General features: G+C 51.1%; 10 protein-coding genes across 10 annotated transcripts; 5 read left to right on the top strand and 5 right to left on the bottom strand.

Annotated features, from left to right (window-relative positions):
- Window positions 1–1,831: 1,831 nt before the first annotated feature.
- On the bottom strand, window positions 1,832–2,813 carry N7498_006229 (uncharacterized protein; the record flags this gene model as incomplete). Its single annotated transcript, XM_058453291.1, has 2 exons — window positions 1,832–2,344; window positions 2,580–2,813. Coding segments are annotated over 2 exons (747 nt in total), but the record flags the coding sequence as incomplete, so codon positions are not given.
- Window positions 2,814–5,250: 2,437 nt separating this feature from the next.
- On the top strand, window positions 5,251–7,013 carry N7498_006228 (Major facilitator superfamily domain general substrate transporter; the record flags this gene model as incomplete). Its single annotated transcript, XM_058453290.1, has 3 exons — window positions 5,251–5,522; window positions 5,629–6,156; window positions 6,224–7,013. The coding sequence occupies 3 exons, from the start codon at window positions 5,251–5,253 to the stop codon at window positions 7,011–7,013; spliced, it is 1,590 nt and encodes a 529-aa protein (XP_058307481.1).
- A 908-nt stretch (window positions 7,014–7,921) lies between these two features.
- Window positions 7,922–8,809, top strand: N7498_006227 (uncharacterized protein; the record flags this gene model as incomplete). The annotated part of the gene is made up of 2 exons (XM_058453289.1): window positions 7,922–8,530; window positions 8,579–8,809. 2 exons carry the CDS (start codon window positions 7,922–7,924, stop codon window positions 8,807–8,809), a joined length of 840 nt encoding a protein of 279 aa, XP_058307480.1.
- A 623-nt stretch (window positions 8,810–9,432) lies between these two features.
- On the top strand, window positions 9,433–10,491 carry N7498_006226 (NAD(P)-dependent alcohol dehydrogenase; the record flags this gene model as incomplete). Its single annotated transcript, XM_058453288.1, has 1 exon — window positions 9,433–10,491. The coding sequence occupies one exon, from the start codon at window positions 9,433–9,435 to the stop codon at window positions 10,489–10,491; it is 1,059 nt and encodes a 352-aa protein (XP_058307479.1).
- Window positions 10,492–11,988: 1,497 nt separating this feature from the next.
- On the bottom strand, window positions 11,989–12,490 carry N7498_006225 (uncharacterized protein; the record flags this gene model as incomplete). Its single annotated transcript, XM_058453287.1, has 2 exons — window positions 11,989–12,251; window positions 12,316–12,490. The coding sequence occupies 2 exons, from the start codon at window positions 12,488–12,490 to the stop codon at window positions 11,989–11,991; spliced, it is 438 nt and encodes a 145-aa protein (XP_058307478.1).
- A 1,180-nt stretch (window positions 12,491–13,670) lies between these two features.
- Window positions 13,671–14,772, bottom strand: N7498_006224 (NADPH:quinone oxidoreductase family protein; the record flags this gene model as incomplete). The annotated part of the gene is made up of 2 exons (XM_058453286.1): window positions 13,671–14,672; window positions 14,740–14,772. 2 exons carry the CDS (start codon window positions 14,770–14,772, stop codon window positions 13,671–13,673), a joined length of 1,035 nt encoding a protein of 344 aa, XP_058307477.1.
- A 485-nt stretch (window positions 14,773–15,257) lies between these two features.
- On the bottom strand, window positions 15,258–16,414 carry N7498_006223 (Clr5 domain-containing protein; the record flags this gene model as incomplete). The annotated part of the gene is made up of 2 exons (XM_058453285.1): window positions 15,258–16,233; window positions 16,287–16,414. The coding sequence occupies 2 exons, from the start codon at window positions 16,412–16,414 to the stop codon at window positions 15,258–15,260; spliced, it is 1,104 nt and encodes a 367-aa protein (XP_058307476.1).
- Window positions 16,415–17,301: 887 nt separating this feature from the next.
- Window positions 17,302–18,213, top strand: N7498_006222 (uncharacterized protein; the record flags this gene model as incomplete). The annotated part of the gene is made up of 2 exons (XM_058453284.1): window positions 17,302–17,679; window positions 17,995–18,213. The coding sequence occupies 2 exons, from the start codon at window positions 17,302–17,304 to the stop codon at window positions 18,211–18,213; spliced, it is 597 nt and encodes a 198-aa protein (XP_058307475.1).
- Window positions 18,214–20,049: 1,836 nt separating this feature from the next.
- swr1 (putative SNF2 family helicase/ATPase (Swr1)) lies at window positions 20,050–24,975 on the bottom strand (the record flags this gene model as incomplete). The annotated part of the gene is made up of 1 exon (XM_058453283.1): window positions 20,050–24,975. The coding sequence occupies one exon, from the start codon at window positions 24,973–24,975 to the stop codon at window positions 20,050–20,052; it is 4,926 nt and encodes a 1,641-aa protein (XP_058307474.1).
- A 448-nt stretch (window positions 24,976–25,423) lies between these two features.
- Window positions 25,424–26,032, top strand: N7498_006220 (uncharacterized protein; the record flags this gene model as incomplete). The annotated part of the gene is made up of 3 exons (XM_058453282.1): window positions 25,424–25,549; window positions 25,622–25,933; window positions 26,003–26,032. The coding sequence occupies 3 exons, from the start codon at window positions 25,424–25,426 to the stop codon at window positions 26,030–26,032; spliced, it is 468 nt and encodes a 155-aa protein (XP_058307473.1).
- Window positions 26,033–26,354: the final 322 nt, after the last annotated feature.

Genomic DNA, 26,354 nt, shown 5'->3' with positions numbered 1-26,354 from the left:
TGGACTAAGCTGATGCAACAGGTTTCAAACAAAGTATAGAGCGAGCCGCATTTTAATTTTCCGTTTTCAAGTCCATTTGACAGCGCAGAAGTAGAAAGAGAAAAAATTACTTTTTATTATTCAGCACAATATAAGTAGCTCCCCCAGTGGGCTTGCACTGGGCAACAGTCCTCGCCAAGGTGTTGGGACGATGGATTAATACTTCTCGTGGTGGCAGCGTGGGCAGCACGTGGCAGCCTCACTGCAGATGTAATCAAAATCCAGGTACAACGTTGATCAGCTCCCATTCAACCTGCTACATATCTCAATACAGAGATGGCTATCCGAGATGTCTTGTTGGCCAGATGAGCAAGATAAAACCGACAGAATCTTGTGGCGAATTTGTGGGGTTTGATTACATCCGCAGTCAGACTGTAGACCTCGCCACGACCCGCAGGCGCCCCGTATGATAGGCCGTCATTTATCCATAATGCTGCCAAAACCCTTCCCGGTTGCTTGTAACGCTGGCGATGGATGGATTCCAAATAATTGGTCTGTAATGTTAAAGGTATGTCTAGGTGATGCCATGCGGGACATCATTGCCTTGCAAATACCCCTTCTGGGTGGCCTAACGACAAATATTATGGCTATTACACAGCCGCCATGAAAAACAGGAGTCGTCCTGTCTGGCACAGAAGGACAAAGAGAGGAGGAAGAGCCTATGAGTTATCTACGAGGTGAAGGGCTGCACGTCACCCAACACCCTTGGTGTCTGACAGTAGGTTGAGGATACTCGGCGTTGCTGTCATGCGACAACAGGTTCGTAGCCAGCACCGTGTACAGGTGGTTCTCGTCGCTGGCCTGATGAGCGATCAATATCTTAGGCCATGTGGACATTTCCACTAGACGTTCAAGCCAGTCAATGTTGTACTATTCCTAGCGTATCGTTAGTCGAGCGCTTCTCTGTATATTATAAATGACAGATAAGGAGGGGACAGTTCATATGTCTGCTTAATTATGTTGGATTTATCCTTCATGAATATCGGATATGTGTGGATGTGTAATCATGTCACGGGGTAGTAGGAAAAAGCGACGTGAGCGTACGTACCTGACTGAGTATGGGAGAAGGGAAAGAAAGGAAAGCAAAGAAAAGCAAAGAAATAAAACAAGAGAAAGAAACGAGGCTTCACTATATATACGGCGAGGGCTTTCACGTGCCAAACTTAGTGCTAACAGGGGGTATACCTTGTTTGGGCTTAGCTAGAGCGTCACGCTTTAGGCAATAGTACGTCTTGGCGGGTCCACTACCACTACTACCTTTCGTGAGCTCGATAGCCTCCAAGGCATTTTCAGTTGTGCGATGATCAGAACCCCACAAATTGCAATTGGATTACATGATGCCGTCGTAAATTCCTAGGCGCTGTGACAATAGTGACACGAAATAGAAAGAGATCGACATTGCGTTGAGTCTACCCCCGCAAGGCCCTTGATGGGCACCCCAACCCCTTCTCAACCTGGTCCGAGGGTGGGTACCCGAAACCTAGCCGAAAAAATCACTTAGATTGCTCGAAACACTTTCCTGGTATAGCCGCAGTGTGCTGCTCCGCACCCAAGTTTCGCTAAAAGGCAGCCATTTCCCCAGGTGGGTCATGTCTCACCCGCACAAAGCCAGTGGCGCCCGCCACGTGTAACCTTGGAATACCCGAATGGACCTGGCCATGACTGTATTTTGTAGGAGCTCTCGGCGGTATAACAAGGCTGATTCCTCAACATTTCGCTCATCCACCGTGTGGACCCCATCATATGCTCATTGCTCACGACTGGATGAGAAGTATTGTTTTTTCGACGGACACTATAATTTCACTCGAAGATGAGGTCCATATATAATGATGCACGCCCCAACCAGAGTCAACACTCCTACAATCAAGGCCGCACCTGCCCAGATCTGTCCAGAAAGATAGCTACCTCCCGTCCGAACTATCAGCGCCCCCGCGACAGAAGGGCCAGTTAAGGGTCCGAAGCTCATCAACGTGAGCGCCATTCCAACTCGAGTTCCAATTTTGTTCAGGTCTTCAGTCAAGGAAGGTACAGTACCGGCGAACAAAGCCATAGCGGCTGCCGAGACCAGACCGTAGAATACGGCAAATACATAGAGTTCGGCGACAGTATGAACTGCGGCCCAACAGAAAATTAGAATACCGCATAGTCCTATCCAGGGAATCAGACAGTTAAGTGGGCCAATGCATCGATCGGCCAAGTATCCGCAGGGCGCGCGAATTGGAATACCGCATGCATTGATGACGATAATAAGGTTGACGGCAGCTGAATAAGAAAGGTGCGGCTTTTCCGTCGCATAAACCTGAACCTAAATTTGGAAATCTGGTCAGCGTCACGCATCGACAATAGAGTTCGAGAGTATACGTAGAAGAAAGCGAATTACAGTGTCCAAAATGGGAGAAATACCCCAAGGGTGAAAAGCATATAAGCTGGCTCTTTGAATGCTCCTCGTTCAACAAGTGGATCTGACTTGCGGGGAGGAAGCCTCGGACGTAAGAGCGCGAGAATAATGAGAACCATAATCAGGGCGACAAGTCCCATACAACGAACAGCCCAAAAGAATTCCGTGGCGCGTCCATGCAGTAGATTAGCAAAGCACTAAATTTTCGTTTGCGATGATGCAACCCACCAATTTCGACCAGGTGGCCCGATACAACTTGGGCCGACACCTGGAACCCGTCGTCCGGGGGTGGTTCAGTGGAGGTCACTGTTGCTGATAGATGAACCGGTCGGTCGGATGTGTCAATTGTAGACGAGACCGAGATAGCACCGTCTCCCTTTGTGAATTCAATTAGACTGAATACAATTTTGGGGGTACGGTACTACCTTTCCCAGCTATACTGCACTAGCATTGATTGTAAGTGATCCTTTAGATCGAGGAATATTTAACCCAATTTGAAAAAGGCCGAAAGACCCACTGCGGGATGCTTAATTCAGCGTCTCGCCGTTCCCGTTTAGTGTTTTCCGAAGTACGAGAGCCTTGTTGAGATTTTCCACTTCCCAATCACATGCGACCCTAAGCAATACAATCCCGAGGTTAATGAAAGAGTTGATTTTGAGTCATATCGACGTTTTAAAAAGCCTTATCCCATTTTGATAGTATCTGTTACTTTTACACCAATTCCTCAGGGTAAAGTTATCATTTTCTCTTGTAAGGCATCTTTGAGGCCATGGTGTTTCTGTAACTGACGACGAATCAGCTATACTTTTAGGTATAGTCTACAGTTTATACAACAGCCTTCATTTGTTGGTATCTCTCAAAGAATCTTCGATAAAGATGCCACAGGCTGGTTCCCCTTCAATAATATTTTTCGATGTCTTGGGGACAATTGTGGAATGGAGACGTTGCATCGCAAACCAACTGAACGCCGCAGCACAAAGGACTATACAAGATCACAGTCGACATCTAAGTGCTGATGTTCAAGCACGTGTCTCTGATATGTCCATTTCGAGCTGGCTGGAGATCTCTGCGGAATGGCATCAATCATATATGAACTTTGGAAACACTTACGATCCATCTAAACCCTTTGTCTCGGTAGATGAGTACAATCGCGTTTCTTTGGAAAAGATTCTCATCAAATGGCTTCTCCGGGATTTATTTAATGAGGACGATCTCAATAAGTTGACACTCGCTTGGCATAGACTTGACCCATACTCTGATAGTGTGCCAGGCCTTTCGTTGCTGAACACCAGATTTTCAACCTCTACTCTATCCAATGGCAATATAAAGCTCCTCGAGGACCTAAAAGAACATACTTCTTTGCCATTCAAGCATATTACCAGTGCGGAGCATCTAGCTGCTTACAAGCCATCGCCAGAGGCTTATCATGGTGCTGCTCGCAGATTCGGGTTCAGGAATTCGCAATGTTGTCTTGTCGCAGCCCATCTTCAGGACTTGCAGGCCGCCAAAAAGTGTGGGTTTCAGACAATCTATATCGAGAGAGAGTTGGAAGAAGCATGGGATAGTAAAGACGTTGCACGAGCCAGAGAAGAGGGGTTTGTCGATTTTTGGGTTAGAGTTGGAGGCTCAGGTCTGATTGAAGTCGCTCGGTATTTTGGGATAGAAAGTGAGCTTTAGATGAACATTGAGTTATCACCGAGTCGGACCCTGAATCTATAGATCCACATCCTTCATCTGCTTTCGTCCACGCACTTACTCTCCACGGTGACACGTGATGTACATAATCTGTCGGAAAAAACAGCCATGGAGACCGGGATTGGATGCGGGCGACTTACAAGCAAAGCCCCCCGGATATTGGGGGGGAAATGTAGTTAGATCCCACACATGGTCATTAATCACAACCCAGTAGTATCCATAGATCTTGTTGACAGATCAGCTCACTGATCTGATCCAGACGTAGCCATACTACAAGGTCATTTCTTTGAATAAAGCGCTCCTATTCTTCCAGGGTTGCATCAACTCTTAGAGATTTTACCGAAGTGTTTCATACTGTATTGTCATCTTGGGTTTTCAGTAAAACCAAAAAAAAAAAAAAAAAAAAAGAAAAAAAAAAAGAAGCAATGACTGTTGATGGCGTGAGAAAACCTACACCTGCACCAGGAAAGGGAAAGTAAGAGTGCTTGGAATTGGAATTGTATTGGCTGGCCACGGCCAGAACGGGAGCGGATCAGTCCCGTCTGACTGCATCTACTGCTCCGCTAAGATGCATGACCCACCTGATGGCCGTCGGGGACCGGACAGAGTCCCAAAGGAAGGCCCCGCAGATGGGGGCTGCAATCGGTATTATTCAATTTGATGTTACACCAAGAGCCGGATAAGGCTTCCTCCATATGTAGGAAGCCTCGGCCTTCGTGAAGCTTAACGTCAAGCCTATTAAGGTAGTCTACGCCACAAGGATCTACAGAAGTGACGGGATGCCAAGGCTTCTCTTTCGGCCAGATGAACCTGCTAAAGCAACTTGCGCCGGCAGCCCAACCTCGGCCAAGGCCTCTCAAATCAGTAACATAAATGTGGGCAACCAATCGGAGATCGAGTCTCGAGAAGGGTTCTGGTTCCACGTTTGCGCTATAGAAGTTTTGCCAGTCGATCTGTGATGTCAATTCCATGTTGTGGCCGTAGCTACTTCGGGACGCTTGGTAGCTTACAAGGCTTTTCAACATCGCTTCCCTCGAGTTCCAAATTCTTTCCCCTTCTTGCCGACCATATCGCCCACGACTGGGCCTCTTCCAAGGCACCTCAATACACTCCATATTATGTCGGCCGCATCGGCAACAAATGGAACTTTGGCTGAACCTAAAATGGACAATCGGAGTGAATCCCAACCTCGTGTGGAGCAGAAAGCCCCGGAGGATAATGCTCACCCAGATAGCAATGAGGGAACGGGACCGACGAACGCCCCTATAGTGATTTTGATTTTTTGCATATCTTGCATCACTTTCTTCAGCTCCTACCTTGGTGGCCTTGCTACTGTGTCTGTTCCACAGATTTCATCCGATTTACACTTGAGCCCTGGAATGGAGCTATGGTATGTGATCTCAAAGCTGGGTCGTACCGTCGGAGCTCTAAACACCTTTAAATTCATGGAAGATACCATTGAAGCTGAGGCAACTAACATGTACCGGATTTCTCAGGCCAGTTCAGATGTACACTCTAGCTACCGGATGTACACTGCTCATTTCTGGCGCCATGTCGGACGCGGTGGGCAATAGAGTACTATTTTTGTTGGGGTGTTTTCTCCTCCGCATCATCTCCATGGCCAGCGGTCTTGCGCGATCGGGTACCGAGCTCGTTATCTTCCGAGCTATCTCTGGCGTGGCGGTATCGTTCTGCTTGCCATCTGCCATGAGTATCATCGCGGAGCACCTTCCCACCGGGAAGCTCAGAAATTCCGCTCTTGTTTTGATGGGCTCTGGTCAGCCAATTGGTTTTGGGGTCGGACTCATTTTCGGTGGTATTTTCGCCGACACTGTTGGCTGGCGCTGGGGCTTCAATAGCGCGGCCATTGCCAACGGTCCGGCTTTTCTCTTGTCGTGGTGGCAGCTGCCCAGGAACAAGGAAGGCCGAAGAGGCGTGTTGTGGACTCGTATGGTGTTTGGCATTGACTGGGTGGGAGCTTTCATTATAAGCCCTGCATTGGCTCTGTTATCTTATGCTTTAGCGTATATTGAATCCACATTAATGAAATAGATAAAGAGGAGGTTGCTGACTTGGACCTTCTCCTGATAGAATTATAACCGATGATGTAGCCAATATTCATGAAGCGGCCACCATTGTGCTCTTATGCCTCTTTGGCGTCCTACTTCTTGGCTTCGTCCTGTGGGAAGGCCGACAGGAGCGCCGCTCTAAGCCTACCTTGATCAAGAATTCATTGTGGAAGCAGGCTGCCTTTACATGTATCTGTGTAATTGTCTTCATGATTTGGGGTTCCTTCAACGCTTTTGAACAAGTCGTTAACTTTTTTTTCCAAGATGTGCAGAGATTGTCTGTGCTCAATACTTCATTGAGATTTATCCCGGTCTCCGTTGTTGGCTTTGGGGTCAGCGTCATCACAGGCATGATCTTGCATCGTGTCCGGGCTAATATTATTATCAGCATAGCTACGGTCATCTCCTCTTTTTCTCCACTTCTCATGGCGCTCGTGAATCCAGCGTGGACGTACTGGCGCTATGTATTTTTCGCCATGTGCATGAACCCTGTTTCCGCAGACGTTCTTTTCACCGCATCAAACATCATCATTGCGGGCATGTTTCCCGCTGAGACTCAAGGTCTAGCATCTGGGGTGTTCAATACCGTCTCACAAATCGGCAGAACCATTGGTCTGGCTCTGGTTGCCCTAATTTCTAATAGCATCACCGAAAGAACATCTTCAGCAGAGGACAAACAAAGTCCAGAATCTTTACTGTCAGGATACCGTGCAGCGTTCTGGTTTCTATTTGCAATGAACGTGTCTAGTTTGGTCGTCGCTCTTGTTTGGTTGCGTAAGGTCGGCAACGTTGGAAATGGAAAACATATATGAAGTGAGAGAATAAAAAGACAGTTTGTATTTTGATCTTTTAAGCTTCTCGTGAATTTACAAACACCAAGTCTCTTCGGTCATTCAGAAAATTGATGTAGCTACTGGTAATAGGATATCCGTCTCCTATCGTTACCAGCCAACAGGGGATGACAAGGGGATAATGGCGGTAGACCGCCATTTAGGTAACCGGAGACAAATATGACGCAATTACCGTCAGTGGTGAGCGGGAGCCTAATAGATTCGGTCTTTCCTAGGCAAATCCGGGGCGCTCGAGGAGAGAAAACCCAGACTTCCAAGGACGTTGTTTGTGTTAGCCATTTCGCTAGAATTTTTGGCTTCGGGTTATGATCAGTGTTTTCTTTAACGGAAGAAGGAGGAAATTCGATGCTGCCGCTTCGTCTAAAGATGACGTGAGCTGGATGATCAGCACAGGCTTCGCTTAAGCCCTGTCTATTGTTCTCCTTGAAAGTGCATGTTAGGAGTGCAGTTGATGATTGGCCAGGATATGCAGACCCTGCAGAGCTCTAGTTGGGGAGTTTAAACCTTGTTAGGGTCCTTGCTTACAATGTGTATCGGGTAGTAAACACAGAAAATATAATAAATATCAAGGGCATCGGACTTCGGAGTAACGTTTGAGGTTAAATAGCTAAAGGACTTACGAAATTCGGAACCCGTGAATGGTACCTACGCAGTAGCTGAAGGATCTGCATAGTCATCTTGCCCTCCGCCTTCGTTTTGAAGGCCCGTCGGCAGGTTCGAGATGAAGATAAAGAAGATATCGGCATCCCGAATTAGGTAGGTCCGAGTTAAATGACGTCACGGTCCTCAATTCCTGTTTATATCAAAACCCCTCTCAGGGGGCTAGGATTTTAGGGGAGACAGAATTAAAATCATTATCATCAGTATAAATGATTCCTCGTCGGGCACTGAAGCCATATCTGGCTGAATTTCTCGGAACAGCCCTGCTCATCGTCATCGGGGATGGAGTCGTCGCTCAATGCCTGCTGTCCGATTACCAGTACGGCACCTGGTTGTCCATCAACATCGCCTGGGCCTCTGCCGTCTGCCTAGCTAGCTATCTGTCTGATCCCAGACCGACCATCAACCCGGCTGTGACTCTCTGCATGGCTTTTGTGCGTCCATCTGCAGGACAGTGGAAAAGCATCCCGGCCAAGCTGGTTGCACAGTTCCTGGGCGGGTTCGTCGGCGCTGCGATCGTGTATATAAATTACCGCTCGGCCATCAACGATTGGGATCCCGAATATACCATTCCCGGCGGATCGATCCTGAGCCCGCGCGGTCACCATTCAGCGGGCATCTTCTCCACCTATCCAGCTGCATTCTTCCAGTCGAACTGGGAGGCTGTGTTTTCTGAGCTGCTAGGCTCAGCTGTGCTGATGTTTGGCTCTCTCAGCATCTTCGACCCGGGGAACACCCATCGGTTTCCTGCTCCGCAGCTCTCCCTCTTTCTACTCCTGTGTATGATTGGAGCGGCATTGGGCTGGCAGACCGGCTACGTAGGTTCACTAGCTCATCAGGTTATGAAATTCCACTAATAATACCAGGCTCTTAACCCCGCTAGAGACTTTGGCCCGAGATTATTCTCTGCTATCATCTATGGCCCAGAAGTGTTTACGGCGGCCAACTACTATTTCGTTGTTCCCCTCTTCGCCCCTATTGTCGGTTGCATTATAGGCGCGATGACTTACGACGGGATGCTGTTCGAGGGAGACGGATCGCGCATTGCCGATGCGCTAGACAAAGCCGAGGCTTACGGATCTCTTCGACTGGAGTGATCTTGGTGTTTTGAGGATTCAATGATAGACTTGCTAGAATAGAATTAGATTGAGAACTATATTGACTAGAGATATAGACTATGGGGTTAAGTGAGGGCAAGGTTATAAGATTCAAACCTAATATGCAATCACCCCTTCTCACTTGCGGGTCTCCTGGCCTTTTAAGGCAGTATTCAACTATTTAAAGCCCTATTGGTGCCTTCGTGCACTTATTTTCTATCAATGATTTTCGCCACGGCATTTAATCACACTTTCATCCTGTAATATTGTTGACAGTAAGGCTACCGCCTCGAGAAGTTACCTGCTCCCGGAGCACAAGGTGATGTTAGTCACCCGCCCTGAGCGGGTCACTAACAACCCGATCGCTCACCCCAATGTTTGAAGCTGGTTGGCCCATTCCATCTTACCTTGCCTTGCGCTCTTTGATATGCTCTGACGGTAACCGCACTGCTGCCTACTCGTGCTCCTAAGGGCGCCAGTAAATGATATTTTCTGACATTGCTATAGGAAGCCTACGAAGAATACCCTCGCAAAGCGGTGAACACCAATCGGCCCGTGCATCAAGCTCCAAGAAAAAGCCAAAAATTCTGTACACAAACACCTCCTTATCCACAACCACCAAAATGGATCTACCACCACCCCCCTCAACAATGAAGGCCTGGCTCTACAGCGGCACAGCCTCCGGCCTGGAGAAGAACATGTATCTGGACTCGTCCGCGCGCGTCCCGCCCCCTCTAAACGGCGACGAGGTGCTCGTTCAAGTCCTCTCAACCGCGCTCAACCCAGCCGATTTCAAAATTCCCGAAATGGGCCCGCATGTCCGCCACCTGGTTATCGGTATGCCCGCGTCCCCCGGAATGGACTTCTGCGGGCGCGTAGTGAGCACCGGCCCAGGCGCGCCTTTCAAAACAGGCCAGCTTGTCTACGGGTGTCATAGTATGCCGGTGAAGTTCGGTGCACTTGCTCAGTACCTCTCTATCTCGTCAAAACTAATTGCGCCTGTTCCTGAGGGCGTAAATGTTGATGATGCGGCGAGTTTAGGTATTGCCGCGCAGTCGGCGTATCAGGCTTTGGATGGGTATGTGAAGGAGGGTGATAAGGTGTTTATTAATGGTGGATCTGGAGGGTGTGGAATTTTTGCAATCCAACTTGCTAAGTACATAGGATGTTTTGTTGCCGTGACTTGTTCGACGAAGAATGTTGAGTTGTGTTATAGGCTTGGGGCCGATGAGGTTATTGATTACACAGCAGTTGGTGATCTTGTTGGGGCATTAAAGAAGAAGGGGATTGTCTATGATCATATTATTGATCATATTGGGTTGCCGTCGGATTTATACTTCCAGTGTCATAATTTCTTAAGACCTGGCGGTGTATTTATGCAGGTTGGGGCCTCGGCTTTGACTACTTTTGTTGGAAGAGTGGGTTGGCCTTCGTTTTTAGGTGGTGGAAAGAGGAAGTACGTCATCTTCTTCTTTAAAAATACCCAGGAGCACACTGTCAAGCTCGGAGAACTAGTTCAGAAAGGAGCTCTTAAGCTGCAGTTTGATAGCAAGTATGACTTCGAGGATGCCGTGAAGGCATTTGACAGACTTCGTTCAGGGCGTGCCAGGGGCAAGGTCCTTGTTCATGTGGCTAACCCTCAAGGCGCGAGTGCGGTTGTCAACGATTTCTTGTTTCAATAGCTACTAAGGTTGAGGTGGACTAAGACATGATGATTTGACCTTAGACGAAGTGCACCGAACAAAACCTACTAGTTGACAGGGGACGGAGACTGTTTAAGTGGGTTTCTATATGTACATACACGGATATTTGTAATGATTGTTGTATCCTGCATATCGTTGGCGACGGCCCAGGGTAAATGATTTCACCAACCCCCCCCCTCCTCTCTCTCTCTCTCTCTCTCTCTGAAAAGTTTGGAATGTACACCACTCATCTTTGAAGGAAAAGAGACAGTTTTCGTAACCACCGTATGCTCTGAGGGTCCAGCATGTCATAATGCTATGTTCAAGACAAAATTCTCTCTTCATGTGCACGTCTATCAATTTCCGGATAAGTTCAGTTCCAGCCGGCATCAATAGACCATGCGTAATCAATAAGCGTCATGAGATTTTCGCTGCTTTCGGTAGAAGTATTGCAGGATGCCAAGTTCATAGTGAAATTGCCTAACACGTCGTCTGCATCAACAATGGCACCTGTCAGCTTGTATGGAGGCGCTTAGTAGAAGGCGCTAGGGTCAGGCTGAACAAAGAACAAAAACAAAAACATACAACAGCAGGGATTCGCTGGTGGTCACCCACCCAACTACTAACCTGCCGGCGTGTGGCTTAAGTACGGCTGAGCGGACGGGAAGCCCTGTTCTCCACACCCTATGGTCGTATGTGCTGGGTTATTCGGTACAATAAAACCTATTCTGCTTCAAAGGAGAAAGACAGGGTGATTATACGGTGAAAATATGGTGGACACCAATTGAGCGTCGTGTGACCCGGTTGAGAAGTGTGAGTGCGTAATAGACAGGTTGGTAATCTGGGGGAGAACAGGCTATGGTGGTTGATCATTGGATGTGAACGCAGACTCAGAAACATTGGCCTCAGCCAAGCCAGAGATTCATTGATTGGTGGCTTAAGGCGTAGAGCCTTCGGGCCAACGATTATTACCTTAATATAGGTTCCAGTTCCACCAACAAATAAAGAGAGGTCTAAGTGGCTGAATCCCGGGCGCTTCGTTATCGCCAAGAAGTGATCATATTCATCGCACGGTTGTTCTAACGTCATATAACTGATGCCGGTGCTGAGTGACACTGAATCAAAGCCTAGCTTTGAGACATTGTGCTTGTATTGCGTCAGAATGCGGATAACAATTCGAACCCCGTGCCATTGCTCTTTATATGCCTCTGGCGCCTCTGACCATGGAATCGGATCCGGATACATCTCTAAACCCGCTCCAGGCCATCCTCGCGGAATGGGATAGTTGAGCCCGTAAGGCAGCGACCTAATCGTAGGCGTTTCATATAGGGGAGAATAAAGCCACCCTTGTGCCGCGGGTGTAACGGTGACTCTTTCCAGGGCTGGAAATTGGTCAAGGGCATAAATAAAAGCATTCTCGTCACGCCGAGAAGATATGGCCTCATCCTGCTGCTATAATAACTTCTGATAAAGTTTCTAGCAATCTCATAGGGACATCTATGCATCAACTTGTTTCTGCCGTGCGATGTGGTGGGGGAGATCCCGGTCGAAGTTCTTTCGCTGCCCTATAAAATCGATGTTCTCCTTATACCCTTTTACGAACCAACGGGGGCAATTATATTCAGGGTCAATCTTTGGGGGTCGAGGTTTTGGGGTTTGAATTCCACACTCTATCATATCGAACCATTCGTCTTCTGAGAGGGCCGGTGTTGTAATAAAGCGCGCATCGTCCCAGATTATCTGTGACTTGCTGACGAAACCTGGGATGGTCTGCGACAGCGTGTAACACCTCAATATCCAAGGGATTAGCGGATAGAAACATACGCGAGAGACATAACGGCGTGATCTCCTCAAACACTTTATATGTCAGTCGCAGAGACTTTCGATCCCGATTGGAAAGAGACGATAGAATCAGCGACAGAATCTCAGGGGGGATGACAGCGAGCCAGGGGAGCTGGCCTTGCGCTAAGGCCCCGGCATCGGATGCCCGAGATAGCATGAGCTATGACTTGGATAAATTGTTGGGGTGTGGATGATTTGTTGATGTGGCGGATGTGAGCCTCAGGGGCGGCCAGCCCCACTGTGCGAGGGCGAGAATCTTGGGCTACAACTCCAGGGTCTTGTATGATGGTTACCACTAAGGCACCCCTCACCTGCAAAGTTTGCTCGCATTTTGTCTCGTAACCTGCTCATTATATGGGAACTTTAGATTCTTGGAGCCAGTGATATCCACCCGCATCTGTTGCCTGGACTGTCGTGAGAAGGAAGTATAGAATTAGCATAACTATTTTTTAGAAACCTCTATGCATTGTCCGAAGCCATATTTTTATTTAGGTAATTAACAAATTTAGACAATAGCGATAGAGCATGCGATAGTTGGCTCATACCTTACGCTAGCCCGTACATTCGCAGCGCAACAACATATTACAGAAAGCCAAGGAACTCTTCAAATATCCGCTACCATTATTGATCTATTTTCGTGCTATAAATGCATCCAGCTATACATGCATTCAGCTACACAACTAAGGTTGTATATTTCAACTTCCTTCTTTGGGTAGTTAGCTGGCAGAGGACTAGTCGTGATGACTAATCCCTAAGCGAAGGCCTTTCCCGCGTTGACTGGATTTTCCATCTTCACCTTCACTTCGTTCCATCCGGTGCTTCAACTGCATGTTGGCCAGAATCTGATGATGCATTCTGCGCCATACACTGCATGTCATCCAACTTACCCCCGTCTATATTGACTACTGCTAGGACCGATTTACCCCTGATCGACTCCGTATTCTCTCATCACTCCCCCACGCCAAACATAACACACGCCGCAACTCCTCAATCCAGCTGTCCCAGTCCTACCCGGACGATCCACGGACCCTTCATTGGACAGTCACCACAGCGCCACGTCTTGTGGCCGTGACCGACTGGAGCTGGATTGCGAGTCGGAAGAACCTCGTCAGAGGGGACCTCGACTCTTCTTGCTTCGAGTTGCTAGAGCAAGAAAAGGGCCTTCATAGTTCATGTTACACTTGCTCGGTCTCTTCTTCGGAAGAATTCGTATTTTACTACGAGAGCATGACTCCTTGCGCACCTACATCCAAATCTATACTCTATGCACGTTTCATCAATCAATATGCATTCATACATTTCTCTCGTATATACTCTTGTATCCGTAGAGTGCTCCTTCAGAGCTTGCTCTTGGCCTTCTCATTGCCCACCACGTTCACAACAACCTTACCCCAGGTCTCGCGGCCGCCTAGCGCATGCAATGCCTTGGGCACACTCTCCAGGCCACTGAAGCTCTCATCCTTGAACGCAGTGCCGCGGAACTTTCCCTGCGCAACAAGATCGAAGATCCCCTGCCAGACAGTACCGACGGTCGGGGTCTCAAACTTGGCATACTGACCCCAGTGCAAGCCAACAATACTGACATTCTTCAACAGCACGCGGTTCAGCGCGACCTTCTCGATCTTGCCAGCCGCGAAACCAATAACCAACAAGCGGGCATTCCATGCAACACACTTCAAACTAGTCTCGATCATACCCACGGGGTCGTAGACAATATCAACGCCAGCCTTGCCGTTACCGCTCCGGTTTGCAGCGCAAAGCTTCTTGACCTCCTCGGGCCAGCTCTTATCGGTGTAGTCAATGACATAGTCCGCGCCAAACTCCTTCGCGATCTCACGCTTGCGCGCCGTTCCCGCTGTGGCGATGACCGTCGCGCCCATGGCTTTAGCTATCTGCACGGCGGCCAATCCGACTCCACCGGCCGCAGCGTGAACCAGCACCCAGTCACCGGCCTTGACGCCGGCGCGGTGGACTAGACCCCCGTAAGAGGTGGGTGCGGTGACGAACAAACCAGCGGCATCTTCAAAGCTCCAACCCATGGGGACGGGGAGGAGGGTCTGCTCGGTGGCGAGAACATGAGTAGCATATGCACCCTGAGTTGCGCCGAAGACACGATCGCCGACTTTAAACCGAGGGGAGTTGGAGGAGGTTGGCACCGCAGTGACGGTTCCGGCGAACTCAGCACCTCCGACCCATGGGAGGGGAGGCTGGTGCTGGTATTTGCCTTGAATCTGAAGGATGTCGAAGAAGTTGGTACCGGCTGAATGTATCTCAATCAGGTATTTGTCTGCAGCTGGAGTTGGTGTCGGGACCTCGGTCACCTTGAGATCTAAGGGTCCCTGTATTGTGTGTGAGCTCTTTTGTGGTGGGTGGCGGACGTGTATCGGAGATAGCGGAGTCGCGCACCTTGACATATTCGCTGACTTGGACAGCGCGCATTTTTAAGAATGACCGTTTGCGACTGAATTGCCCTGCAGAGGAACAAAGGAACAGGGCTCAATGATAATGGAGAGTGACAAGATGGAGAACAATGGAAGCGAGATTGGGGAAGCTTTTGGGGAGTTTTTCCCCGCGCCGGATGCCGAGGTTCAACGTCGGATAAAGCAAGACTTGGCAACGGGGAGGTAGATCAACGATGAAGGTTATTTGGACCATTGATTATGTAGATAACATAGTAAGACAAATCATATCATAGTGTTCTTCAGAATTTCAAAAAGTACACGAATTCACAAAGAGGTATCAAAAGAGAAAAGCCGTGCCAACGCCGCAAACCCAAAAACAAAGCGACCTCCCAACGCAACACCGAGTATGTTGTACACCAAAGAATCTATTAGATACAAAGCGCCACCCATTTTCATAGGATCCCATAGAAAAAATCAAAAAAATCAAACAGGGTATAAAGGTATCATATGCCACATATCCACTTAGTATCCCACACCAGGGGGCTTCTGCGCCATCGGATCCTGGCCCATGTACGACGCCAGAGGTGCACACTGGGAAGGAGGTAGCGGCACCATGCCCGCGGGTGGGTAACCATAAGAGGGCATGGGTTTCTTCTCGTGGTCGGGCCTCCTGTAGTAATCATACTGTAGAGACATACCACGCTTCCAAGACTTGGAATCGTAGCCGAGGTATTCGGGGGTCTCTCCATAGTGAACGAATTCAGGAGGATAGACGCCGTGATGAGCGACCATGGGCATCTCATCCCGGTATTGCATATCATCCCGGTATAACACCTCATCCCGGTAGAGAGGTGCAGAAGGAGCCTGAGGAGCAGAATGAGGCACGCCAGCCGGGGGAGTGATGGGTTCAAACGGCATTTGGTACCAGTGACCCGGGTGCAGAGCAGGGTTGAGGTTCATGTCGGCCGAGAAGGTGCGAGGAGGCCACTGGGCCAATGCGGGCTCAGTCGATGATCCGGGACTGGGAATGCAGGATTCAGGAGAAAGAGGGTATGCCGTGTAGGTAGGCGTCGCGGCAGAGGTGGCGTTGAGCATGAGGCTCTCGCTCACGGGAGAAGTCTGAGCGGGCAGCTCGAAAGAGGCGGTGGTCGGGCTGTACTCCGAGAAAGGGTGGACGGCATGTCTGTCCGAGGCAAGAACGTGCTCGCTCGACAGGGTGCGCGTCAACTGCTGGGCAAAGGGAGCGTTCCACTTCTGATGGTCCACGGAGTGCACGTCGGACGAGACGTAGGCTGGGTGTGCAGGCCAGTCCGAACGCTTGCTGGATATCTCCTTGGCGGCGGGAGACATGCGATTGTGAGACAAGACAGACGAAGTACTCTTCATATCCCTTTCAGACTCGTCGTCACCCGAGATTGATCTCTGGGGTTGCTTGCGAGTCTGGCGAGACGGCTTGGTGACTCGCCATTTCTTTAAACGACTTCGCAATTGAGTCTCGCTGGGATCGGAATCAGAACAAGAACCGGAGCTTTGAACGACGATCGCACTCACCTAGGATTGAAATCATCGGAACGAATCTGCTTGATGACCTGCTTGAGGGGCCATTCCTCCTCCATGTACAACTTGGCGATCAAGGCCTTCTTCTTCTCCCACACATCCGAAGATATGGAAGTCTTCATTCTGATAGGCGATGAAGGATGTCAATGAGTGTGTGATTGTATACCTCCAAGTAAAGTAGAGGTACAAATCAAAAGCGAGAGAGGGGATGGGGAGGAAAGAGGGTTAAGTAGAGCAGTGAAAGTGGAAACCGAGGGTCCGGGGAGGCGCGATATAGACTCAACAAGTCTGGAACCAAGGCTGCGGCACCAATCTCCCAGACGGGCCTGTCACCAAACGCTCAGTGCGTTGCGCCCGCGGCCTCCACGCATGGTCGATCATTCCGGGATTGACCATGACGATTCTTGACGTGGTCCGTGGATCGCCGAGGATCCTCATGATTGTGGGTCATTGACATATGGCACCATCAACCTCCAATTCTGTCCGGCCCTTGGCGCATCGGCGTTCGTGAATGAAACCCCTCCCCTGCGATGGATGAGATGGCCCAGATTCGACTGGTCATCTGCCACCCGGCATTGCTTTTGCTGCGCGAACTGAAAGAAACCGCCGAGAGTTGATCTATCCATCCTTTTCCTGGTGTACTGCTCGTTGCTCTTCCTCCGCTTCCTACCCCTGTACACAGGTTGGAACCAACGACCTTACACAACGTGGATAGCCTATCCCGGTCATGTGGTGATGCACACTTGGATCTCCGGTACCGAGCTAGCCTTGTGGATCGAGCTCCGCAGCCTGATAAGCCCGGTTCTCTCCTCACGTTCCTTCTCCACCAGTCCGAACGGGTTCCACTCGTGCGTTCGGCTGGCTCTGAAGCCCAAAAGGTCCGCCGATCATCGCCGATCGGGGATCCTCACGCGGTGCCTTGGAGTGGACTCTTCACCGGACAACTTCCCAAATAAGAAAAACAAGAGCCGTTGGGCGTTCCAAACCTTCGTTCCGATAGAATTTCGACATGTGCGCAGAGCCGAATTTTGGAAATGGCATACTGGTGCCCCAATACGGTAAACCTCCTACACCTCTGAAACAACGGCACGGTGAACTCACTGCCTTGGACCCTGTCAATTCTCCCCCTCCTATCGCCTCCCTCGAGCTTGTTCATCCATATCGCATCGCGCTTGCTGCCGCGCTTGCTGCCGGTGCTTACTTCCCCTTTGCGGTCAATCGAGGGAGTCTCCCAGGAGCGAAGACGCTAGGAAGCTCTCGGGGCGGGTGTGCCGTCTCGTGGGAAGCCGACTCCTCGCGGACAAAACCAATAATGACGCTCCGAGTGGGGTACCAGTTCGTGGTTGCGCCAATCGATCACGACGTGGATCGCCCGAGATCTTCCCGGGTCCTCAATAGTGGACGTGGTAGATATCCACAATCGACCTCAAATACCCAGTCAGGACAGAGCCTCCCTCACACCCGCAGTGCCGGTATACTGTACATACGCCTCACCTGGGGTGAGCAGATTCCCGCGAAAAGCAAAAGTCCAGAAGCTCGGTCCTGTCGCCACTTCGTAGAGGTGCTTTTGTCACCCACCGCCAACCACTCATGTGGGTGTTCGACCTCCATATTGTCCCACAATCTACGAGCTGTCAACCTTGGATCCAGGGGAATATTTTCCTTTTCATCGAAGTATAGAACAATGCAACACCACAATTAGGGTTGCCTTCTCGCCGGGGCTCTGGGACCATCGCTACCCTGGCTCGTTCTACGGGAGGAGTTGATCTTTGATCCCAGTTTGTCCACTTTCATTTCCCAGTTTCCACCGGCCGAAAGCCCCGAAACCCTAGAGATTTCTTTTGTCGAAAGCTTAGAAAGTTCCCAAACCGCAGCGGCGCCTCTTGCCGTCTGCGCTGACTGGCAGGCTATAGCGGCGTGATCGGCGAAGTGGGGTTGGGTCTACGGGGCCTTTGACCCCTGGGGCGTTTTGCGCCCACGATAAACGATCAAAGATCTCACACACTGCCGCGGAGATGTAGAGGCGCTGAGACACCAGACACCGCAATTAGCCATTTAGGCATAGGCTTTCTTCTTGGCACAGCCCGACTGCGTCTAATCTGCGCCTAGGCTGCCTCCGATCGGGCCATTGTTAATCCCAGTCTTTTCGCGCCATTTCGCCGACCCAATGAGGTGACCGGCTTGCGTCGATTTTATGAAACCGGGTCAATCAGACCGGTCGATATTTTTAAGAGATCTCCGCACCTCTGATCTCCATTGGTGCAGGTCCCGGGTAATGTCGCCCTGCACGGTGAATTCTCCAGTCACATCACGCGCAGGATCCAGTGGAATCTCCATTTCGCAATAATTTGCATCTTCTCCAGCCCCGTCGAGAACACTTCTTCATTTCATCGCGGGGAAATCATCGGTCCTTGGATTCACTTGACATCCTCTGCAGAACGTGAACCGTGGAAACCGGATTTGCAACAAGGTTTACATTATGGTTCTTACTCCAACTGTCTCCATCGACCCCAGGCCTCTGTCGTATTCCTCTTCACTTTCACCCGCCCCACTTAGGTCCCCGAAAGGTGGGGCGTGTTTGACGAACATCGTCCAATGGCTTGGCGAGAGATCAACTCGGCATTGGTTCTCGGCAGTCCGTCCGAGACTGGGATACAGGGGGGAGGATCGACGGAGCCCCGAGAGGATCGTCAGGTATTCCTGGTTTCCCTCCATGTGGTAGTGGATTATCCGTACTCCCGGCTGCGATATCCTTCTGGCCTAGAAGTTACCCTGCCATTGATCCAACCTACACCCATGGTAATGCTTCACCCTGTCTCCAACTCGAACCCATCCAGCTATACACCGGGGCCTGGTCTGAAACAAACAAATCAAGGAACCTAAAACACGGGGCCTCGCTACGAGAGTGAACACACGGACCCTTCTTTGCCTCCGTGATACTCCAAGACCGGGGTCAAAAGTGCAGAAGCCAGAAAGTCTGATAACGAAGATCAGGGTCCCGAGCAGCTCCGAGTCGTCGATCCATCGTGTCGGGGAGAGCAAAGTTCCACTGGATACCAAAAGTAGTATATTCTCCGTGATTTTAAGTCGAGAGGGGGAATTCTATCGAAAGCCTGGTACCAGGATAGGCTGGAACGCATTCGACCGGAGCCGTTCTGGAATAGGATTCCTACTAAGGAAGCAGCCTGTAGAAGCACAGAACCGCCGTGACCAATCCCCAGAAGGAAAGGATGAGAATCTCTGCGCTATGCAGTGGAGTGGATCGGTGGAGAAAAAGAAGATCAACGTAGATATTAACACAGCATTATACAAAAAGAAAAAAACGAAAGGAAAAACAAACAAACACGCTAATAAATTCCAGTAGTGTACAGATGAGATGAGCTCTCAGCTCAGGCCTCTTCTTCATGTCTTTCGCACTGTCTGTCCTCTTTCCTTCCACTTCTTCCTATCCCACTTCGTTCGACACTATTGCAAGGAACACCAGAAGATGGAAGACTCCACATACCACATGGCCAGGGGTCAAAAACGCCATGAGGCGAGGAAGGAAAGTTCGGTACCGATTAACGAAAGATGCGAAGTGCAGCTCAATTGGGTACCCGAAGCCCGGCTCAAAAGCCCGACTCAAAAGCCCGACTCAAAAGAATTGAATTGTGAAACGCTTGAGTGGAGCTTATGTGGAAGACAGGGAAGTCCCTGCCAATTTTAACCCCCGAATATGCAACCTTCCAGGAGAGGTAAGAGGCTGAGGGTGACGGTCTCAGCGCCGCCGTTTGAGGTGATGCTCCTTGCCCTTTTTGGACTTTTTCTTGCTTTTGTCCCGGGGTAGAACCAGGGGCTCGTTTCGCATGTTCCATTCCATGAAACGAAGCAAGTAGTCATCGATGTGACTAGGCTGGGGCTCACTACCGATGCCAAGAGCGGGCGTACCATCGTCGGGCCCGGCCCCGGCCAGTGGTGTGCCGACCTGGGCGGGCGTGCCATGTGAGGCACTGCGGTCCTCGAAGTCGCCATCGTCGGCGTGCTCCAGCTCCTTCTGCGCATTTTTGGCCGCATCGATATCCTCCTTATCTTCGGCCTGCTCGAAGGCACGGGTCCCGGTGGTGACACGGTTACCGAGGACCCGATCCATGGCTGCGCTGGCTTCGTCGTGACCATCTCGCTCGTCACTTTCGGCCAAGCCCTGCGTGTCCAACTTTGTGAAGTAGTCCGTGGTGAACTCGCCCTCCTGAATAATCACGTCATCCAGCATGCGTTTCTGATTGGCCTTGCGGAGGATGTTGGACTCGATGGTATACTCGGACACGAAGCGGTAGATGTGGACGTCGCGCGTTTGCCCGATACGATGGCAACGGTCTTGACACTGCTTGTCCATGGCGGGATTCCAGTCCAGATCATAGAAGATGACTGTGTCGGCACCCGTGAGGTTGATACCAAGACCGCCCGATCGACTGGACAGGATGAAGGCTAGGATACGAGGGTCGCTGTTGAAACGCTCGGTCAACATCTGTCGCGACTCGACCTTTGTAGTTCCGTCGAGACGTAGGTAGCGGTGTCCGTGGATGTTGAGGAACTGCTCCAGGATATCGAGCATCTTCGTCATCTGTGTGAAGATCAGGGCTCGATGGCCGCCCGCTTTGAGGTCCCGTAGCAACTTGTCTAGGCGCTGCAGTTTGCCACAGTCGTATTGCAGCAGTCTCTTGTCCGGGAACGCGATAGACAAGCGCATCCGCGCTTCATGGAAGGGATCATACGGCTGGTCTTTGGAGGTGTTGGTCAAAAGTCGTGTCTCAACGGGTGTCAACGCAGCTTCCGTCATGCCAGCGGCGACGACAGCAGGGGTGACGCAGGCAAAGTGCTGTACGTAGCCATCCATGTCGCGGGAACGTTCCTCAACGGTCAGGATCATCGACGCAAGGACTGACGACCGACTCGATAGCCAGTCAGCCATGTTGCGTTTCCTCAAGGGGGCATTGGCGAGGGCGTGCTCCTTGGTCCCAGCTCTTAGGAATTCGATCAAGCTGCTGCCGTACACAGGCCGGCGACCGTGGCGTTTGGACTCAAAGTAAAGACATCGCTCCAGTTCGGCCATTCTCCTCTTCCGGGCTGCGTTTTCTAGGGACTCCAGGATGTTCTCCATGCTGGACCCGTCAAACTCCATCTTCCAGTTGGTTCGCTGGTATTGACGTTCACGAAGGGCTTTGAACGGTCCAAATGCCATCAGGCGGATACCGTCATCGGCGAGTCGTCGCGAGATATCCTCCCTGGACACGGGAGCCAAGTTGAGGAAATCAAGGTCAACCTTGGTAAGAGGGTGATCAAACAGCAACCGACGCCGGACAAGGCTCTCCTTCACTCCGTATTCAAGAGCCACGGACCGGGGCATTGCGAAGGAGGTGGAAATAGGTCTTGTTTCGAAGAGATCTGGGTGGTTGCAGACCTTGCGGAGCTGCATGAGGCAGTGGATGATAGAGAGGAAGTTGCCAGAGGCAAGGGTCTCTTTCGTCTGGGCCATCGACATGAAACCGTCGTATAGGAAGCGCTGGCGCTTGGACAGTCGACAGTAAACGACATGCTCGTACTTGCCGGGCATCTGTTTCTCGACATCGGCCTTCATTCGACGCAAGAGATAGGGACGGAGAACAGTGTGAAGCTTGGTGACCACCTGCTTGGCTTCATCGTCCATTGTCTCCCTTCCATGCTCGAGAATTTGTTCCACCGGCCGCCGGAACCACTCAGAAAAGTCCCTCAAATCCGCGAACCCTTCAACGCCGGTACCGGGGCCATCGGAGGGCATCAGGAAGAACAGGAGAGACCACAATTCGGTCAAATTGTTCTGAAGCGGTGTCCCTGTTAGAAGCAGCCTCGCGCGAGTCTTAAACGTGAGAAGAGCCTGCCATCTCTGCGACCGGAAGTTCTTGATGTTATGCGCTTCATCCAGAACCATATAATGCCAGTCTTTTCGCTTCAAGGACTGCTGATCTTGCAGAACCAGTTGGTACGAAGTGATCAGCACGTTCCATGCGTTGTCATCAGTCCAGCCCTTTCGCTTCAACTTCCGCTCCTCTTGATTGCCGTAGTATGTCATAATTTTGAAACCCGGGCACCATTTCTTAAACTCCATCTCCCAGTTGAGCATGACACTGGTGGGGACAACAACCAGATGGGGACCCCAGACACCATGGTTTACAGCAAGATGTGCAAGCAGGGCAATTGTTTGGATGGTTTTACCAAGACCCATCTCATCAGCCAGGATGCCGTTGATATGGTTGTGGTAGAGGCCAGCCAACCAATCCAGACCGTAATGTTGGTACTCACGCAAAGTACCGCGCAGGAGATGCGGAATTGGGGTTTTTAAGCCGGGGGCAGGAGAATGGCTGGTCTGCAGTGCCTTTTCGATTGCAGGCTCGTACGATGAGACAGATTCGGGTTCAGATGGTTTGGTGGCGAAGGTTCCGGGAGAGGCCTCGCTGGATACCTCTCCACTGAGTCGCATGTCATGTGTGGACTCGACATCAACGGACTCCGACAGGACAACATCCTCAGTCAGCTCCGTGGCTTCTGGAACAGCAGTGGGCTCCATAGGTCCATCCTCAATGAGCGTGTCGATCATGGATGCGTCGTCAGTGCCAGCAGGAGTTTCTTCGGAGGCTTCGACAACTTCTAAAGGTGTGCCCTCGGCTGAGATTCCATCGTCGAGTGTCATCCCATTAGGAACAAGGGAAACCTCATCGGGATCCTCGACACCAATCTCCTCAGCTTCTGGTGATTTCACTTCTTGGTACTTCTCGACATCGAAGGTTTCGTCGTCCTCCTCTTCCCCTTTGCCTTCAGGCACAGCAGCATCTTTGGACGAAAAGAAGCCGAGCAAGCCAGATCCACCGCCTTCTTCCTCCGATTCTTCCTCGCTCGATCCTTCTTCTTCATCGCCGTCACTGTCACCCATATCATCGTCCATGTCGGTAGATTCATCGCTATCATCCATCAACACAGAATCGACGTCGTCTAACTGAGCATCCCCAGAAACTGCCTGGGAATCAGCTTCGTCTGGCACGGCTTCACTTGCATTGGGATCTGTGGCTCCTGAAGTCACGGACATCTGGTCCGTGTCCTCGACGGGTAGATTGGCGTACTTCAATCGAAGCTCCTCGGCGGTTAAAGAAGCATCAGCATCGACATTGGCTTCATCGTCAGATTCAGCTTCCGAGTCGGACATGTTACTTTCGTCATCTTCCCCGGAAGAGTCCGATGCAGAGTCCACGTCACCTTCATCGTCGCTCGTAGCTGGAGCATCGCTGGGAACCTCGCCTAGGATTTCAGATCGGCGCTTCTCGAAAAGCATCGTGGACTTCCTAATGGCCCGGTCAAGAGCCTGCTGGTCCTGCACCTTGCGCTCTTCTTCCCAACGGGCCAGCCGGGCGCGGTCAATCTCGGCGCGTGCTAAATCAAACATCTTCTGGAGATCCTTGGCCAGCTGCTTGCGCTTCCCACGGACTTCCTCTTGCTGCTCACGAATAATGTCCTCCGGGTTCTTATGGCGTTTTCGATAAGCGTCGGCACACCATTGCGCAAATAGCTTAGCCGTTTGCCGATGGCGCTTTTGTTCCTTCTCCAGAAGCTTCTGAAAGTATAATGCGTGGTTCACCAGATGGTCCTGGTGCGAATACTGAGGCGGGGGTTCCTCCTGCTGGTCTGTAATATATGCCGAGCAAACCTCCTCGCTCAATGGGCCACCAGGCTTAACTGCATTCAAGACTTCACGACGCCGCAGGGCCTCCTCCAAAGCCTCTTCCGATGACAGGAGGTTTGGAGCATCCTCGCGATCCAACCATTCTCTGAAAGAGTCATATTTCTTGCCAGACACGTGTCCTGGATGTCGGATTGGAAGAATTGGCTTCTTCACTTTGATTCGGAGCCGCGGGACAACCTGTGAACCTTCCACCTCCTCAACATTTCCATTGGTATCATCCAAGCCGCCGGCAGCCGTAGGGGAGGTATTCGAAAGGGATGGACGATCGCGAAGCTGACGTGGACTGGTGCCGTTCAGACTGGGACGAGGGCGCTGCGAGATACCGGAGCTCCGAGATCCCGCTCGCGCGCGTGTTGGTTTAGGCATTGGTGATTGCGAGACCTTTTGTTGTTTACTGGCGACGCCCTTGGTGGAACCAGTCCGAGGTGACCCATTGACAGCTGCTTTGCCACCAAGCTTACCGTTGAGACCGGCACGCGACTGCGTCACAGCCAACGGTGAGGACGTAGCTGGTTTCGCGCTGCGAGAGTTCTTGGTCACATATGTTTGTTGCGCCGCGCGTGTCTGTCGCTTATCGGACTGAGGCTGCAGATCCAGAGGGAGCGCGTTCTGCCGCCCTGATCGGCGTCGACCCTCAACAACGAATGAGGTTGGTCCTTCTATCCCGGGCTTCTTCCATGGCGGCGAGGATTGTCGGGGAGTCGAGCGGCGCGACGGAGTCGTGTCTGTGAGTCTCCGCTTCTTAGATGGAGGGCCGTCTAGATCGTGTGTAGCTTCGTCATCTTTCGGCTCGTCTTTCGGGTCGGAAGGGATCGAGTCGTAGGGGCCAGAATCGGGCGGATTTTGCAAGACCGAATCTTCGCGACGTGGAGAATCAGGTACCGGCGTTAAGAGTTCATCTTGGGGTGATGGGCCGTTGGGGCTGCCGTTTTGCATGGCTTAAGCCGCAGACGACAGGGGCCTTCTGCGTAGCTAACCCCAGTTATCGCAACGATGGCGCGCTTGGAGTAGGCGATATGGGCATCAACGGGTAGATATGATCGATTCAAGTTGCCACCAGAAGTTTGGCATGCTTATCGGCACGTTGGCGCGGATGGGGACGGAAAAATCGGCAGGATGGGGTAATGCGTGATGATGGTTTTTTCTCGTCGGGGAACGACACTTGGACTTGTAAGCGCGCCGCGCCTGGATGCCTGTTGATGCCTCAGGCATCCATGCCGCAAACCTCCGTTTCCATCATCGAAACCCTGTCACTTCACCTCAATCCCTCCTGTCACCCACCGTCCCTTGATTTCTCCGGTCTTTTGGCAGAGCAGTTAGTATCCCACTTGATCATGACCGATCTGATCCTGCTATTTTCATTGTTACTGACTCCCAATCGTAGATGCTGTCCCAACGGATCTTAGCCCGGCGGTTGCCCCAGGTTGCTGCCCGCCACGCTATTGCCCCCCGCGCATCCTTCTCCCAAGTCGCGGCCCTCCGTGCTGCCGAAATCGAAGACCCTCTTCAGGTACGGCGTCAATATGGCCGCTGTGCCATCGCTCTGATGGGGCAATGACGGTATTCTAACTGTGTGTGACAGAATGGCGGCTACCAGAACCCTCCCCGCGTGAAGCGATCTTTCAGAGATCCCTATGGCGGCTGGTGGGATGCGCAGGAGAAGCGAAACTTCGGCGAGCCGGTCCACGATGACAACGAGGTTCTCGGTGTCTTTAGTCCCGAGCAATATACCCACGTCTCCTCCCGCAAGGGCTTCTTCCACCTGGGGGTCTTTGTGGTTACCTTCCTGGGCCTTTGCGGCGTTGTCAGCCTCTACTACCCTGACAAGCCCAGTGCTCCTAAGACCTATGCTGATGGTCTGGAGAAGGAGCTCGGAGGAGCTCACGCCGTGCCGGTACGCCTATCATACATCCACTCCAGAACCTCCCGCTATTGAACTCCAACACTAACGTATTCTGACTAGGCTCGCAAGTCCGGTGAGGACAAGTGGTGATTCACATCTGCGTTTCTTTTTGTTGTTGTGTAAATACCAGTACGAATTGTTTCCTATATGCGGCGTCCCTTGAAGGTCTGATTGTCGATTGGCCGAGAAAGTGTTTCTGGCTCTTCGATACATGCTAAATCAGTCCAAGAAAAGAACTCCGACCACAATCCAACCCGATTTCATTTCATTTGATAACATTCCAACCATTGGGAAAGGCTGGTGCCGCCGCTCCCCTCGTGCAGCAGCAGGAGACAACGTTGCAACATCCGTAGAAGAGCTAGGACAATTCAAGGGACCGAAAACCCAGCAAATTCACCAACCAGAACCGTAC

The sequence above is a fragment of the Penicillium cinerascens genome (genome assembly GCF_028974065.1).
Source record: "Penicillium cinerascens strain IBT 15544 chromosome Unknown contig_6_segment0_segment0, whole genome shotgun sequence".
NCBI lineage: Eukaryota > Fungi > Ascomycota > Eurotiomycetes > Eurotiales > Aspergillaceae > Penicillium > Penicillium cinerascens.
This window is presented reverse-complemented; position numbering and strand designations above follow the sequence as displayed.